The 18,150-nt window shown below is 45.3% G+C and overlaps 1 protein-coding gene across 1 annotated transcript; it reads left to right on the top strand.

Annotated features, from left to right (window-relative positions):
• Nucleotides 1-3,463: 3,463 nt before the first annotated feature.
• On the top strand, nucleotides 3,464-16,736 carry lamc2 (laminin, gamma 2). Its single transcript, XM_079173292.1, has 21 exons — nucleotides 3,464-3,567; nucleotides 6,739-6,918; nucleotides 7,005-7,122; nucleotides 7,516-7,631; nucleotides 7,751-7,882; nucleotides 8,433-8,622; nucleotides 9,149-9,261; nucleotides 9,549-9,941; nucleotides 10,608-10,841; nucleotides 11,112-11,248; nucleotides 11,655-11,811; nucleotides 11,906-12,111; nucleotides 12,369-12,448; nucleotides 12,552-12,689; nucleotides 13,140-13,284; nucleotides 13,383-13,532; nucleotides 13,825-13,939; nucleotides 14,096-14,292; nucleotides 15,046-15,204; nucleotides 15,519-15,618; nucleotides 15,712-16,736. Exons 1-21 carry the CDS (start codon nucleotides 3,486-3,488, stop codon nucleotides 15,963-15,965), a joined length of 3,396 nt encoding a protein of 1,131 aa, XP_079029418.1. The 5' UTR covers nucleotides 3,464-3,485; the 3' UTR covers nucleotides 15,966-16,736.
• The last annotated feature ends 1,414 nt before the right edge of the window (nucleotides 16,737-18,150 follow it).

Raw genomic sequence — 18,150 nt, 5'->3', positions numbered from 1 at the left:
AAACCAGTTCATCCTACACCAGTTCATTCAACACCAGTTCATTCTAAACCAGTTCATTCAAAACCAGTTCATCCTAAACCAGTTCATCCTAAACCAGTTCATTCAAAACCAGTTCATCCTAAACCAGTTCATCCTACACCAGTTCATTCAACACCAGTTCATTCTACACCAGTTCATTCTACACCAGTTCATTCAAAACCAGTTCATCCTAAACCAGTTCATTCTACACCAGTTCATTCTAAACCAGTTCATCCAAAACAAGTTCATCCTAAACCAGTTCATCCTAAACCAGTTCATTCAAAACCAGTTCATCCTAAACCAGTTCATCCTACACCAGTTCATTCAACACCAGTTCATTCTACACCAGTTCATTCTACACCAGTTCATTCAAAACCAGTTCATCCTAAACCAGTTCATTCAACACCAGTTCATTCTACATCAGTTCATTCAACACCAGTTCATTCAACACCAGTTCATTCTACACCAGTTCATTCAAAACCAGTTCATTCTACACCAGTTCATTCTACATCAGTTCATTCAAAACCAGTTCATTCTAAACCAGTTCATTCAACACCAGTTCATTCAACACCAGTTCATTCTAAACCAGTTCATTCAAAACCAGTTCATTCTACACCAGTTCATTCTATACCAGTTCATTCTAAACCAGTTCATTCTAAACCAGTTCATTCTATACCAGTTCATTCTAAACCAGTTCATCTCGCACATTTACTGCCACCGACATGAATGTCATAACCACACTCCTCCTATAAATCACCACATTGTATGTTTAACTAACTCTAGTAAACACACCAGTCTTTAATCTCGTGACTTAATATGTTTTAATGATTAAATAAACGTTCCTATCGGATTCGGGATACAAACAAAGACCGATCGAGGTTTATTTCAGCATTAATGTTAAGATGCTAACTGTTGACTCGGGTTTAAACAGCGTTTCTTGCAGCTAGCTTAAGCTAGCGTTAGCATACACACCGAATAGATTTAATAACAAGCTAACTGTTGGCTTTATGCTAGCTAGCGCTAAATTATTATTTCTCCCGCCAATTTATTGCGATGCATGGTAAACACGTCATAGGATTGTTTAAACACGTTAACGTATTATAAGTCGCTTTATTACTTACAATCAGCGGAGTTAAGCTAACAGTTTCCTCCAAACACCGGAAGTCGTTCTCTCTGTTGTTGAACGCTGGTCGAGCTGATTCCCCGAGCAGCGCCCCCTCTGGTCTGGAGGTGAACTGCTATCACACGTATCGTTGCTCAATGAGTTTGATTTATGATGATATATTTTAATAACTTACTCCTCATGTAGATCCGTGTTTATTTAAAACACAGTTCATTTTATCTTATTCTCATATACGCTACAGCAGTACATCTACATAAGTACTGTACTAAAGTAGGATTTAGAGGTACTTGTACTTGAGTATTTATTGTTTTGCTACTTTCTACTTCTGCTCGACTTCATGACATTTTAATTAATACATATTAATCAGCTGATAAATCATGTATTATTACAGATTAAACTACCAGCAGTAAAGTATTTTAAATGAGCTGCACCTTTAAAGTGAAGTACTTTAAGTGTACTTTAAGTATATTCTGACGCTAATACTTTAGTTTTGAGTCAGATTTTTAAATGCAGGACTTTTACTCCTAACAGAGTATTTCTAAACGGTGGTATTATGAAGTACTTTGACTCCAGATCCAAGTACTTCTTCCACCTCGATCAGAGAGATGAAGTCTGGTGTTAGTAGAGTAGAAAGTACAACAGATGTAGTACAAGTACAACAGATGTAGTACAAGTACTCGGTTGCGACAGCGAGTGGAGCTGAACAGTGAAGTCAGAGTTGAGAAATGCAGCCAAGTGTGTGTGTGTGTGTGTGTGTGTGTGTGTGTGTGTGTGTGTGTGTTTGTGTGTGTGTGTGTGTGTGTGTGTCTGTGTGTGTGTTCAGGGTGTGGCGTTGACACGGCAACAGGAACGAGCCGGGTGCGGCTGAGTGTGTGTGTGAGTGTGTGTGTGAGTGTGTGTGAGTGTGTGTGTGTGAGACAGTAATATCAGGCCTGCAGCAGTGTATTTGTGCAGGTCTGCGGTGAGGAAAGTGTTTGTGTGTAACCAGGTACTAACAGGGTGTGTGTGATGGATCATAATGAGTGAGTGTGTGTGTGTGTGTGTGTGTGTGTGTGTGTGTGTTCAGGGTGTGTCTGGCTCACCTGGAGCCTCAGGACACAGTTTCCAGATGGAAACAATCTTCAGTGATTAAACGTTTAAACAGGAACAACATGAACAGCTGTTTACATTCACAACATGTCAATATTTAATATTCATCCATTCATTCATGTTTCATTCATTCATGAGTCACTATTATTATATTGTTGTTTTATGAAATAATAATGTTCTAAACGTTTAACTTAATAATAATAACTTTGTTTGTTTACAAAGTCTATAAAACAACAGAAGCTACAGTAAGAGTCCATCCATGAAACTATGACATCATCAAGAAAACAATTAGTCAAATTAAATAATAATAATAATAATAATAACAGAACAACACAACAGCCGCTCTGTAAACATGTGTTCTAAGAAGAGCCAGTGAGGAGCAGAGAGGAGCAGAGAGGAGCAGTGAGGAGCAGAGAGGAGCAGTGAGGAGCAGAGAGGAGCAGTGAGGAGCAGAGAGGAGCAGAGAGGAGCAGTGAGGAGCAGTGAGGAGCAGAGAGGAGCAGAGAGGAGCAGTGAGGAGCAGAGAGGAGCAGTGAGGAGCAGAGAGGAGCAGTGAGGAGCAGAGAGGAGCAGTGAGGAGACAGGATGTGATGAAGGGACTTAGTGGAGTCTTCAGAAGATGGAAGCATGAAGAACTTTCTCCAGGTCAAGATGAGAGGAGAGAGGAGAGGAGAGGAGAGGAGAGGAGAGGAGAGGAGAGGAGAGGAGAGAGGAGAGGGGAGAGGAGAGGAGAGAGGAGAGGAGAGGAGAGAGGAGAGGAGAGGAGAGAGGAGAGGAGAGGAGAGAGGAGAGGAGAGGAGAGGAGCTTTGACTGTTTCATAGAAAGTTAACCTCTCAGGTGTTTCAGAGCTTCAGGATTCTCTTCACAACAGAAGAGAATCTGCTTCAGCAGCCGGACGTCTGAATCTGAAATCACATGAATATCAATTATAATATTTCCATCAGAGACACAGAGTCAGTGTTCTCTCCTCTGATGAAACGTTCTTTGTGTCATAAAAACAAAATGTAAATACGGTGGAAGAGTCCCAGAGAACGTCCAGAACAACACACACTCACACACACACACACACTCAGTCATATCCTCTGACTGTGTGTGAGTCAGTGTGTGTGTGTGTGTGTGTGTGTGTGTGTGTGAGTCAGTGTGTCTCAGTATGCGCGGCGTGTCCTGACCTGCAGGCAGCAGCGGAGGAGTTAAAAGCCCTCGCTCTCAGCCTGCCGTTGTGTTCTCAGGTCTTCTGGAGGATCCACACTGAGGATGAGGAGCAGCTGGATTTCACTCGCTGGCGTTCTGCTTCTGGCTGCACTTTGTGTCGTCCAGACCACCTACACACACTACTGTGAGTCCTTTACACGCTGTTTAACCGTCTGAGCTCACCGTGAGCTCCTCCTCCTCCTCTCACCTTATTGATTGTTCTTCTTCTTCACTTTGCCTTCTTCTACACTTTATTTAGTTATTTAGCTCCTTCGTCTTCATCTCACAAAGTGTTTCCATGAAACTATGACGTCAGTAGTTTGATCTCACGACAGACGTCTTCTCTTCGTTAGCGTAGCGCTGAGGATATAAGAGCAGAGCGCAGTTACTCTGCTGTGATGAAGAAGACTCTGATGTCTTCTTCATCACAGCAGAGCGCAGTTACTCTGCTGTGATGAAGAAGACTCTGATGTCTTCGTGTTGCATCGTGTCTCCGTCCTGCAGACGGACGTTTAGATCTGCAGCTGAGCTGTAGATCACAGGGAGCATCTTCAGAACGTCACACCAGATCAAACGCTTCTAAATGACACAAAACTCAAGATGAAAGAAGTCAAAAGCAACTTTTATTCTGAGAAGCGGGAATACGAAGTGACAACTTTAGTTATTAGATCAAAGTTTATTCATGAACACCAGTCAATAAAAACAAGTCAAAGGAATGAAAGTCAGACTTCAGAAGACAAATCAAACCAGCAGCAGGTCTGACAGACAGAAAGCACAGGATCCAGCTCAAGGACCACTTACTGGCTTTCTACCGGACCTGGTGCTTCACCAGGTCCGGTAGAAAGGTCTGGAAACAGGACTTCATACCAGTGGATTCCTGCTGTCTCAGCATGTTTCATGTTTATTATGTTAATAGACTAAAAACATACATACATATATACATATATACACATATATACATATATACACATATATATATATATATGTGTATTTATGTATCAGTCCCTGTTCGACCTCTTATATCTGATATAATATTCATAATTTGGAGTTAACACAAATCGTTGAATCAGAAGTATAACGTGTTATTTTACTTTAAACTAGATTATTTTATCAACAGAGAGATTTAAAAACAAAAGGAAAATCCTTTGATTGAGTTCTTCTGCTTTGTTTTCAGTCTGTTGTGTGTTTATGTGTTATTTGTGTGTTTATGTGTTATTTGTGTGTTTATGTGTTATTTGTGTGTTTATGTGTTATTTGTGTGTTTATGTGTTATTTGTGTGTTTATGTGTTATTTGTGTGTTTATGTGTTATTTGTGTGTTTATGTGGCGCCTTTGTGAAACTCTCAAATCTCAATCGGAGCATCCTGAGGTAAACAACGGTTAAATAATACTTAAACTAAACGTTCTGCTTCGTGTGGATGGTGGAAACCTGTGGAGTAAGAAGTCAGTGACGCCTCATGATGAACACCGACTGTTCTCACTGAGTGAGTCACGCCGTGAATCACAGGCTGATATCTGAAGCTGAACCTCGGACACCAGAACAAACAGACGCACCCTGAACTCACCGCCGACAAATTAAACTCACTTTTAACGACACCGACCTGTAAACAGTACGTAGTTTAAAAAGTGTTTGTGTTTTACTCCATCAGGATAAAAAACACTGAAGACGTATGAAGCGGTGGAGCCCCCCCCAACCTGCCTCCAGTATTTGTGCTAAGCTAGGCTAAACACATCCTGGATGTGAAATTTAGTTCTTTGGGGTCGGGTGCCTTGCCCAAGGGCATCCGGGTAGTACCCAGGAGGTCCATTCGAGGACTTGAACCGGCGATCCTCCAGACTGAGCTACCGCCGCTCTGTTGCTTGTTAGCTATCCAAGAGATGCTGCGTTAGCATTAGCTCTACTTTGACCAGTTACAATCAGTGTCGACTGGTATGGACTGGTTTAGACTGGTTTAGACTGGTTTAGACTGGTTTAGGCTGGTTTAGACTGGTTTAGACTGGTTTAGACTGGTTTAGGCTGGTTTAGACTGGTATGGACCGGTTTAGGCTGGTTTAGACTGGTATGGACCGGTTTAGGCTGGTTTAGACTGGTATGGACTGGTTTAGACTGGTTTAGACTGGTTTAGACTGGTTTAGACTGGTAAGGACTGGTTTAGACTGGTTTTCGCAGGTTTTCGACATCATTCTGGCATCACCTAATTTGAGAAGAACTTAATTTAGAGTTTATTCTTATTATTGTTATTTTTATTATTAGAGTTATTCAGAATTTGATCTGAAACATGATTTATTTAGATCCATCAGTCTGGCTGATTCAAGCTCCTGAATTCCTGATGAATTCAATTCCCACAGACGCTCATTCTTCCTGCCTGTCGTGACTTAACTTCACCACTGAAGACTGTTTATGGGCATGAACTTCCCGCTCTGAGCCCACAGCAGTGACAAGCAGCAGCCTGTTGAGACTCTCTCAGAATTCAAGATGAAGCGTTGTCAGAGAGGGTTGTGTTGTTTCCTCAGACGAGGCGTTGGCTGCTTTGGGTGGGACTCTGTGGACTCTGTGGACTCTGAGGATTTGTCTTCAGGGCTTCAGGCTATAGGAGGTGCAGCTCTCTCTGGGATTTAAGAACAAACCACAGGACTCAGATTCTAAATTTGTGGGTTTTTCCTAAATATTTCATGACCTTCTGACCTTCCTCCAACACAACCATCGGTTCAAAATGTCAATTTGTTTCCAGTATTATTCTAATTGAAAACATGTTCATTCTTCTTGCGCCACCCTCAGGACAAATGTTACATTTCTACAAAATCTAAATTAAACATAAATGTGATTACGATTATGTCAAAGATTTAATCCTTAAAACAACCTTTAAAACTGAGAAAGTAAGTGAGACTAATGCAAAACAATGACTTCATGAGACTACATTCTGAAAAAAAGCAGTTGTGAGACCGGTATGGACTGGTTTAGACCGGTATGGACTGGTTTAGACCGGTATGGACTGGTTTAGACCGGTATGGACTGGTTTAGACCGGTATGGACTGGTTTAGACCGGTATGGACTGGTTTAGACCGGTATCAACTGGTTTAGACCGGTATGGACTGGTTTAGACCGGTATGGACTGGTTTAGACCGGTATGGACTGGTTTAGACCGGTATGGACTGGTTTCAAATGGTATGGACTGGTTTGAACTAGTATTTGCAGGTTTAGACTGGTTTCGGCCGGTATGGATAAACGATGGATAACAATGAACGATGAATGATATAAATACATTTATAACTAAACAAAATGAAACGACCTTTACCTCCCTGTCTCCTCCTGCAGCGACAGTGCGTTGCGACTGTAATGGGAGATCTCGGTACTGCCTCCGGGACGCCTTGGGCCTGCACTGCGTCGACTGTCAGGGAAACACTGTGGGACGCCACTGTGAGCGCTGCAAGGACGGCTTCCACCTGGTGGGGGCGGCGGCGCTGAGCTGCTCGCCCTGCCGCTGCAACCCCGCAGGTGAGAAACCACAACATGTACCTTTTAAATAAATCACTCACCAAAGTTCTGAAAAAGAGAAACTAATCCTGTTTATTTGCCTCCAGGTTCCGTCAGTGCCACGTGTGACAGCAGGGGGCGCTGCAGCTGTAAAGAAGGAGTCACAGGAGATAAGTGTGACCGCTGCCCAGACGGACCGATCGGACCAAACGGCTGCTCGCAAAGGTGAAGAAACCTGTAAAATTATCTCACATTTACATCAGCGTCTCTTTAATTAATGAACTTCAACTAGCAATCCTTCCAGTGCTTTAACTTCTTCTGACACTTCAACTACTTTCAACACTTTAATTTCAACTGACACTTCAACTCCTTCCAGTGCTTTAACTTCTTCTGACACTTCAACTCCTTTCAGTGCTTTAACCTTAACTAACACTTCAACTCCTTTCAGTGCTTTAACTTCTTCTGACGCTTCAACTCCTTTCTGTGCTTTAACCTTAACTAACACTTCAACTCCTTTCAGTGCTTTAACTTCTTCTGACGCTTCAACTCCTTTCAGTGCTTAAATCTATGAGTCACTTCTGGTCTAACTTCCTGTCGCTTGTTGTGTTGTTTTTTTAGACGTCAGCCCAGAGAGGATTCTGGGAGTCAGATGTGTTTCTGTTACGGTCACAGCAGAAAATGTTCTGCACAATCTGGTTACTCCGTTCACAACATCACCTCCACCTTTGCCGACGGTAACTTTCACAATAAAAGACCTCCCTGTCAATCTCAGTCATGGATTCTGGGTAATCATTTCAAAATAAAAGCCTCAGAGAACACCGGTTGTAACGGACTCTCTGTGCCGTGTCTTCAGGTCCGGACGGTTGGAAGGCGGCGACAGCGCGAGGCTTCACCCCCGACGACGTTCACTTCCGCTGGTCACCGAAACACCACGACCTGGAGGTGATCTCCAAAAACAGCCTGCCCGTTTACCTGTACGCCCCAGGTGAGAACAAGCCCCGCCTCCTTTACGCTCCTTCTGTCATCTGCTTTTCATTTCTTTCATGTATTTTCCCCCCGATTTCTGTCTCCTTCTTTCTTTTCCTTTCCTCCTCACCTCCTCCTACTGTGTCTCCTTGTCCTTGTTTCCTTTCCTTCTCTCTCCTCCCTTCTCTATCATGTCTCCCTCTTTCCTGTCTTCTACTTCTCTTTTTTTCTATACACCCTCTTCTCCTCCTCTCATGTCCTCTTTTCTCTCCCTTATTTCCTTCCTCCTAATTCTCTCTCCATGTCTCCTTGTCCTTCTTTCCTTTCCTTTCCTCCTTCTCATTTCTCCTTCCCATTCTTTCCCTCTCATCCTCCTTCTAACCTTTTCTGTCTTTCCTCGCCTCCTCTCCTCACTTGCCCAGCCCCTACTTTCCTCACCGCTGCCATCATTTCCTTTCCTTTTCGCCTCCTTGTCTCCTCTCCTATTCTCTCTGCACACATCCTTTTGTCTTGTCCTCTGTCCTCTCCTCTCGTCTCCTCCCTCCTCACCAGGTGTTTCTCTCCCACAGTTCCTTACCTGCGTAATCAGGTGCTGAGTTACGGTCAGAACTTTTCCTTCTCGCTGCGTCTGGACCGCGGCGTCCGTCACCCGTCCACCAACGACGTGGTTCTGGAAGGCGGCGGCCTCCGAGCGGCGGCCTCGCTGGGCGACCTGCGCTCCATCGTCCCCTGTGGACAGAAGATAAACTACATATTCAGGTCAGAACATCGATAAGCCCCGCCCACCCGGTGTTCCAGGCTGCTTAAATCAAACGCCCCTCGTTCCTGTTCCAACTGAAATGTTTTCTTTTGCGCTCAAGAGTGAACATTCCTGAAGAGTCTTCTGCTATCAGAGCAAGTAGAAACACACGCAGCATTTACTGGAGGATCAGGTTTATATTGAAGCAATAATCTAAAATAATCAGAGTCAAAATAAAATAAAAAGGAATTTAAATTGTTTAGGTTTAAGGTACTTTTTAGGGTTCTTTTGCCCATTTAAACTCCTTTTTAAGGGTTCTTTTAGGGAATTTAAAATGGTTAAAATAATAGTCATGACCACAGTAAATCATTACGATTTCACAATAGTGAAAATAATAGTAGAACAAAACCAATGTTGAGACCATATTTACCTTCCAGAGAACAACAGAACAAAGAGGAGCTTTAACTGTAGATGTGTTCCATGCTTTTATTGTGAAGGCCCAGTGTTTGAATGTGAACTTTAACATTTCTCCTGTGTGGTGAGCAGACTGGATGAGCAGCCCGGCAGCAGGTGGAGGCCTCAGCTCTCCTCCTCACAGTTCCAGATGCTCCTCCAGAACCTCACCGCCGTCAAGATCCGGACAACATTCGGAGAAAATGGTGAGCTTCCTTCTTTCCTTCCCTCTCTCTGACTTACTTCCTTTCCTCATCCACTCTGTGCTTCCTTTTATTTTTGTTTCAGAGAGCAACTTGTTGTCTCAAATGTATATTCCTTCAGCTGGCTCTTCTGTTCACATCATCAGACCAAAGTACACAGCTTTTCAAAATAAAGCTAAACTTTCCGCTTTCAGCACTTTAAACACAGTTCGTCCATAAAAAGACACGTTGACTTGTTTTGTTCTAGGTATTTGGAGGACGATCTTGATTGAACTGTTGTGTGTTTTCAGGACGCGGGTATCTCGCCAACGTGCGGCTGGTGACGGCGCGGCGGGCCGGCGGCGCCCCGGCACGTTGGGTCCAGAAATGCAGCTGCCCGCCGGGTTACGAGGGCGAGTTCTGCGAGCGGTGCGCTGCGGGCTTCAGACGCGGGACCCCCGCAGACGACGCCTTCGGCACCTGCGAGCCCTGCAGCTGCAGAGGAGGCAGCTGCGACCCGCAGACGGGCGACTGTTACTCCGCCGACGAGACGCCCGGAGAGCTCAGCTGCTCCGACGGCTTCTACCGGGACCCCTTCCAGCCCCGCAGCTGTGTGAAGTGTCCCTGTCCGGACGGAGCGTCCTGCTCGCTGCCTGCAGGTTCACTGGCGCCCCGCTGTGACAGCTGTCCAACCGGAACCACAGGTTGGTCTCCAGCACTATTATATCTCGTCACAGTTCTACCACTATGACGTCACGCGAGATTAGAAATCTGTTCGTCATCGCTTCCCCCGTTTGCGCCTCATATTGTTCAAACATGTACACAGAAATATGTGTATGGACACTTTAAACACTGCTGCCGTGGGTATTACCCAACTTATATCTATATCTTGATATCTATATATCTAAACTTTAATCAAACGCTCCTCGGTGACCTTTAAGTGCAACCAATGAGCTGTAACCACAGACTGTACCTGTCAATCACAGCGTAGCCCCGCCCCTAAAGCATCCCCTGCTTTATGGTCTGTGTGACTCTAAATGGACCATCATTTACTAAATGAACATCATGCTGTATTGAAGAAGACTTGAAACTAGAGATTGAGACCATAAACTCATGTTTACAATGTTTACTGAGGTAATAAATCAAGAGAGAAGTAGAGTCATTTTCTCATAGACTTCTATACAACCAGAGGAGTCGCCCCCTGGTGGACACTAGAGAGAATGCAGCTTTAACACATGAAGCTTTGGTTAATCAGAGGTTGTGGTTGCTCCCACATCCTTCTTTATGTGTTCTTCCTTCTCTGAAGTGAAACTGGATGAATAGTTGCTCGTCTTCCTATATGAAGCTAAATCTACACCATGTCCCCTCAGGTCCTCGCTGTGACGCCTGTCAGGAGGGTTTTTACCGCGGTCCTCCTCGCGGCGACGTTGTGCAGCAGACCTGCCAGCCCTGCCGGTGTAACGGCCACATTGACGTCAGCGTGGCGGGAAGCTGCGATCGCAGCAGCGGCGAATGTCTGAAGTGTACAAACAACACGGTGGGTCTGAGGTGCGAGGCCTGTGAGACCGGCTTCTACCACGGACAAGCCACCGACGCCTGCAAACGTAAGAACACTCTCTGGACCATTGATTGTAATAATCAATCTTTCAATGATCGGCATGCACTTTATTCTGCTTATTATTGTAAATTAAAATTGTATTTGGTTTGTTGGGTAAAAGCAAAGTAAATGTTCAGTATTTTAGGTGAAATTTGGCTGAATTGAAATGGTTACACCCGAACATTGTTCACCGCTGTTTTAACTCTAATATAATAACGCATTGCATTGTGGGTCACACGTGTAAACGGTTGTTCCCTCTCTTGTTTTCGTGGACCAGCGTGTGACTGCGACCTTCGGGGCTCTGAGTCCAGACAGTGTGATGATTCGGGTCGCTGTCGGTGCAAACCGGGCTACGAGGGTCTGAGGTGCCAGAGGTCCGACTGTCCCGCCTGCTTCAGCCCCATCAAGACAAAGGTAACCACGATCACTGAAATGATCCTCTGACTCGTCATCATAGCGCCGTCATCGGGTCGACACGTTACTTCTGGTTTATGACCAAACACTTGCAGAACAGAAGACATTCAATTAGCTAACATTAGCATGCTAATAGGCTAAGCTAAGATGGTGAACATGGTAAACACTGTACCTGCTCAACATTAGCACGTTAGCATGCCGATGTCAGCACCAACACTGCCTCTCATTCGCTCACACGTCGAGGTGTCTCTCTCAAGGACAAGAGAACATGTGGAGAGGGGGAGCCGGGGGATCGAACCCGCAACCCTGTGATTAGTGGAACGACCTGAGATTTGGCAACACAGCGACGTCAATCACAATAACAAACGGGGGTTAATTGAGTTGGTTGAACTCTGCGTGTTTTCAGATGGAGGCGTACGCCGGCAAACTGAAGGAGCTGGAGACTCAGTTCTCAGTAACGGCCGGGGGTTTGAATCCAGCCGGCAAGGATCAGATGGAGGCTGCTCTGAGGGCCATGGAGGAGCTGGTGGACAACCTGCAGGACGAGACCGATCTGCTGGAAGGTAAGACATTTCGTTCATCCTGTTTTTAAAGATTGTCTTTTATTTAACGTGGCGATTGACAAAGTGACGCCAACATGCTCCCGTGTTCCAACAGGTCTGGAGAAGAAGCTGCAGGGCCGCCTGACCTCCATCAGCAGGAGTCAGCTGGCCGAGGGCCGGGTCCTCCAGAACGTCGGCGATAAGGCGGACGACGCCAAACGACAGCAGCAGACGTACAAGACGAAGGTGGAGGAGGTTCGGAGTCTGATGGAGGAGATGAAACGCAAACTGGACGAGGCCAAGGCCAACCTCAGATCAGCTGTAAGAACATAGAGTCAGAAGGTCATATCTGGAGTTTAAAGGAGCATAAATGTGTTTATAATGTCTTCAGATTTGAATCTTCAGTTACTGGAAGAGACATCGGTCTTTATGACTCTTGATAGATCTGATCAACGTTGACGTTCGTCTGTTTCAAGTAGGAAATCAATCTAAGGCAGATTGATCAGCGAGCTTGTGACGATGATTGGCAGGTTTACTTCCCCCTCTAACAGCTGCTTCGGTCTCTTCCTTCCTGTCAGGAGATTCCTCTTGGAGACGCTCCGTGGGGTTCAAACCTCCTCTCTTCTCTGGAGAAGACGGCCACCAGTCTGGCTGATAAGTGAGTCCATCATATTCATTTCATGGTTAAAAACGCTGATAAACCGATGAAGAGTTTTGACACCACGTCTTCATCGCTTCCTCCTCTCCGTCCCGTCCTGCAGGCAGCAGACGACGGCGGACGCTGTGCAGCAAAGCGCCAAAGAAGCTCTGAGTGACTCAGAGAAGAGTCTCGCTCTGGTTCGAACCCTCATGAACAAAGAGAACAAAGTCAAAGAGCTGATCGGAGATCTCAAAACCATGTGAGTCTGAGCTCCTCCCACTTAACATTCCTCAGTTACTAACAGGGGGATTATGGGTAATATGTGACCTGTTCATTTATCCTCAGTGTCTGTTTCGTTGTTGTAAAAGTATTTGTCAATAACAAGAAGACAAAAGGTACGAGACTGTAGCGGACACTACGAGTCCCAGAGATCTCCTTGGTGAGGACGGGTTTGTTTTCACCGGACAATGCTGGTGCGATCCGGTCTGAAGAGCAGACTGAAGGTAGAGGAACTTGTTGGATAAGTGCTTAATCCTGACTCTCCATAGATGGATGGATGGATACGAGGTTCATGTGTTAGGGTTTGACAGGACAGAAGGTGAAGCATTCCCAGTGGATGACCCGGTAGTAGATTATCAATGATCAAGGACACCGGGACAAACGTCAATCTGCGTTTGAGACTCTGAACTGATGATGTCCGTGTGTCCAGGTACGACAAGACTTCGGGCCAGGTGAAGGGTTTGGAGAACCAGGCAACCCGGCTGAGCGGCGAGGCCAAAGATGAGAGCAAAATGGCGGACGGCATGCTGAAAGAAATCGCCAAGCTGGGGCAAAGCATCCCGTTGTCCCTGAAGGTGAGACCGAGATGTGCAGTCCACCTTTAGAAAACAACGAGTCCTCCCAACCTCAAAGGACACACTCAAAGTTCTTATTCTGTCCTCCTCGTGCTCAGGGGCAGGTGGACGACATGGTGTCCAGGTTGGACGGTGTGAAGAAGGAGGTGGATAAGGACATCTCAGACCTGGAGGTGCTGCAGGACGGCGTGCTGCAGGACAAGGGCATCAGTGGGGAACTGCTAGCGAGGGGCAAGGCCGCCCAGCAGGTACTGAAGGATTATGGGAAGTCAGTCTGACATCCAAGATGCAAAATACCCAGGGGCCAATCCAGTTAGACGATGACCTGCTTTAATCCAGGTTCTTGCGAAAGGCACTGGATCAAATCTGTCCAAAAGATGATGTTAGAGACCCCTCGCTATAACTCTGCTATTCAGGGTCTGACGTGTCAATCGGGGGCCTCGGACCCCCCTAGAAACCCCGTGTATTTCACACACTGCGGACGTCTAGAATGAACACTTCCCTTGTTGAGTTGAGTTGATGTGGTTTTCCTCTCTGCAGGGTTTCAACAAGCTGCTGGACAGAGTCAACGTCGCCAAGACCGACACCGAGGACGCTCTGCAACGCATCAACGGCAACACCAAGGAGCTAGACGACGCCCTGAACACCCTGAGAGGTAGACAGACAGACAGACAGACAGACAGACAGACAGACAGACAGACAGACAGACAGACAGACAGACAGACAGACAGACAGACAGACAGACAGACTCTCTCTGGTTGCCCTATGAACTCTGGACTGAATGCGACTCCTCTTCGTTCTTCCTCCACAGGGTTCGACCAGCAGATCGACGACGGCAAAGCTCAGGCCGACGCCGCCATCAAGCGACTCCCCGGCATCAACGCCGCCATCCAGCAGGCCGTCGCCAACAACGCGGAGACGGTCTCCGTCCTGGGAGACGTCTCTCAAGGCTACGACAAGGCGCTCGGATCCATCGGCGTGCTGACGAACCAGGTCAAGAACCTGGAGGTAACGACCGATCGGCCACAGAAATGAGGAATCTGAAAAAGATTACCGGCGCTGTGAGACGAGTTTCATCTCAAGGTTTCTGGAGCTTTCGACTGTTTCCCTTGGTCTTCATCAGTGGGAGCAGTTGTGTGTTGACATGAGAGCTCAGCAGCAACACACGGTTCATAGGAAAACAAAACTAACTCAACTTTTTCTGGAACTTCGGAGCAACTCGAGTCGTTTTCTATTCCGAACCTGAACGTCTTTCATTCTCAACTGTATTCGTGTTTTTGTCGTTTATTTCCTTTACTGAATAGCTTTTTGGAATCTGTCGTCCACCTCGTTCGTCCCATTTAATTCCTTTCCTGCAGGACAAACAATGCAACTCAAAGCTGAGAGAACTGAGTTTAGTCTGTAAAATATAAAAGGAGGTGAGAATAGCACTGAAGCTGTCGTTGCCGGTCTTGCCTGTAGAGGGCGACGTTGGCGCGTCTACACCGTTAACTCGCTGTTTGAAGGCCGTTAACGTTCTCGTAGGTTCTCGTCTCTTATCGGGTCAGTGTGTCCGTCGACTGCTGTTATTTGTTCTTTTCTTGGAACATTTTTGAATTGATTGAGTTAATTAAGTTATCTGTGTATCGTTAGATTGCACTATGGGTACTTGTTCTTCCTCTGGCTGTAGTGGGATTACATTCGATCTCTGCATACAAGCCCGTCTGATTCCTGCATTCGGACGTCCGCTCGGTGCTGACTCGGGTTCTCTTTTCTCTTCAGGATACATTTGGGAATTTGCCGTCTCACGCTGGTCTGTTGGACGAAGCCACCAAGCTGAACAAGGACGCGCAGGACCTGAAGACGCAGGCGTCGGACGCCGCCGGAGAAGTGGACTCGGAGCTGAACGCCGGCAGGGAGCTGTGGGCCGACGCCAAGGAGGTAAACAAGGAGGAGAGACGCAGGACGCATCGTTTATTGATCCAAAAACAGAGCGCATGATTGCGTCATACCTCTTCCTCTGGTCAGGTCAAATCAGATTTGCACTTTTCTGGGAAATGTTTTCGTATTTCGTCCCAATTTTCCGGGCAGGATTCTTCACTAATGTTTCCCAGAGATAGTTAGTTTAGTTTCTGTTTTTATGAAACCAAACGTGCTTCACAGGTTCAGGATAACGAGTGATATGAGGTCACGTAGGCTCGTTGTGGGAGGTTAACCCCGTCCCGACCGTGACGTGAATGTGTGTTACTCTGCAGGCCGCTGATGATGCGACCGAAGCGTCCGTCAACGCCAGACGGACCCGAGAAGCCGTGGGACAAACCCTGAGAGACATCAGCAGTCTGCTGGCCAACATGAGTGAGTTCAGCCATGTTCTCTCTGGTTTCTAGCATCAAACCACGAGAAGCAGAACTATATTCACCTTCTTCTTCTCCTCCTCTTCCTCCTCAGACCAGACCGGTGCGGTGGACGACACGCAGCTGAAGCGTCTGGAGGACTCTGTGGCCGGCGCTCAGGGAGACGTGGAGGACCTGCTGAGGCCTCGGCTGAGGAACATGGAGCAGCAGGAGGCCGGCCTGAGCCGCCGGGTGAACGACATCAACCTGGACATCGAGGCCATCATGAGAGACATCAAAAACCTGGAGGACATCCTGGAGGCCGTCCCCAAGGGCTGCTACAACAGACCCCCCACGGAGAAGCCCTAAACCACATCTAGCTGCTGTAAAGCAGGGATTCTCCTGCTGCTAAACGCACCGATCAATGCTCATATTAACACAAGTATCACGAGAAAAGTTCTTTCATGAACAAAGTGCTTCAGCTGCTGTGATTCGCTGTCACCGGATCCTACATTTCCCATAATGCAACTTGGTATTAGTGCTCCTCAGAGCTTCCCTGTCTTCACGTTACGTCACATCTGTCGTCACATTTCATTCACTCGGCCACATTAAAGCACGTCACCGCTTTATGGTCTGGATTCCTCTGAAGTCACATGGCTCACTTCAGGAGTGTTTTCATTGGTCGTAATGTGTGTGTGTGTGTGTGTGTGTGTGTGTGTGTGTGTGTGTAAATACTATACCTGAGTCTGGAGATATCCGGTGACCGTGATCCTCGTGCTGCGTTCAGGTCATGCGTGAGTGTCTGTTAATATCAGTCTTCCTGTTTTTCTACAGGTTGTTTTTGTGTTTTACAGTAAAAACTGTTGATAGCTGTGTTATTGCACACAGCAGCTACTGATGACCTTTAATAATCCTAAACGACTGCTGCAGGTAGTTAAATATAATAAATACACATCCTGCCTGCTGTGGACATGGATCTATGTGTGTGTGTGTGTTTCTGATGATGAATGTGTGTGAATGTAAACCTATTCTATTTATAACTGTACATAAAGTACATTCTTTCATCTTTTTTACATTCAGTGTTCCGTCGGCAGAAATATGTTTGTTTGAAACTGCTTTGAAATAAAAACCTGCTGCACTTTGTGACTTATGTTCCAGTGGTTTCATTATTCACTGATATTACACATTGTACATTTAGATTATCCAGATAATAACCTCTAGTTATAACAACCAATTAAATATGTGTAATGTCACATATTTCATATATTATATATCTTTCATAGCGCATCACAGTTTACAATCAGAAGGCAGATTAATACAGAAAACAAGATTTATTTTTTAGCTACATGGTTCAACAAAAAGTGACCTGAAATAAACACACACACACACACACACACACACAGGAGACATGAATAAATAAATGTCTAATCATTGCAGACAGACTTCACATGGACGAGCTGTTTGATCTGAACATTTACAGTCAATAGAAAATGGACAGACGTGGGTGATGATGGTCCCCACTCTATATCTTATATATACGTATATATACAGTATACGGTATATATACGTATATATACAGTATACTGTATATATACTGTATATATACGTAAATATACAGTGTATATACAGCATATATACGGTATATATACTGTATATATACAGAATACTGTATATATACTGTATATATACTGTATATATACAGTATACAGTGTATATACAGTATATATACGGTATATATACTGTATATATACAGTATACTGTATATATACTGTATATATACGTAAATATACAGTATATATACTGTATATATACAGTATATATACGTATTTATACTGTTTGTGTTTTTGTTGCTGTTTTTTTTAACAGACCATAATGTAGTGAGTGATGGACGTTCATGCCGGAACCTAAACGTGTGTTAGCATGCAGTCTACAGGAAGAAGAGCCAACAGAGCACATGAAGAAGAAAAGAAACACTCCGACAACAACAACAACAACAACAACAACAACAACAACAACAACAAGCACACTGCTGCTGAGGATTTGTTTGACAGGAGTTGATCATGGTGGTGATGTTCAGCGCTATCTCAGGGTGTCAGCGTGGGCTCTGTGCTCTGTGTCGGGGCCTCATGCAAACAACGGTTCTGCATTCTGTAGAAATCTGGATTTACAAAGATTAAGATTCACAACGAGTTTCTGTACAAGCAGCGTCTTCACCGCTGCCGGGGGACTACTTCTTCTGTCTGTGCAGACAGTTTACATAACCTCAGACTGTTAGCACGATAGCGTCTGTGTCGCTAACGTGTGCACATTAAAAGTCACTTTTTGAGGTTTTCTCAATGGATTCAGGAGACGAGAGCTTTCAGCTGCTTCTGTCTGAAACAAAGAGCTGCTGTTCACTTTGGATCAAAGAAAGTCATTGAACAGAATATCAGCAACTCTATAAACTCAATTTGAGTTTTTTTTACTTGCTTGATTGTCTAAACTTTAGTTTTATTTTGGTTTAATTAAACTCCAAGTTAATTGAGATGAAGAAGAGACCACTTCACTCTGAAAC

The sequence above is a fragment of the Pholis gunnellus genome (assembly GCF_910591455.1).
Source record: "Pholis gunnellus genome assembly, chromosome: 14".
Classification (NCBI taxonomy): domain Eukaryota; kingdom Metazoa; phylum Chordata; class Actinopteri; order Perciformes; family Pholidae; genus Pholis; species Pholis gunnellus.
Note: the sequence above shows the minus strand (reverse complement) of the source record. Positions and strands in the feature narration are given on the sequence as shown.

Excerpts from the sequence above, each read along its gene's own strand:
- lamc2 (XM_079173292.1), top strand. The coding sequence starts at position 3,486 with ATGAGGAGCAGCTGGATTTCACTCGCTGGCGTTCTGCTTCTGGCTGCA. Across the intron at positions 9,942-10,607 it reads CTGTCCAACCGGAACCACAG|GTCCTCGCTGTGACGCCTGT; the intron begins GTTGGTCTCCAG and ends ATGTCCCCTCAG. Across the intron at positions 15,619-15,711 it reads CAGTCTGCTGGCCAACATGA|ACCAGACCGGTGCGGTGGAC; the intron begins GTGAGTTCAGCC and ends CTTCCTCCTCAG.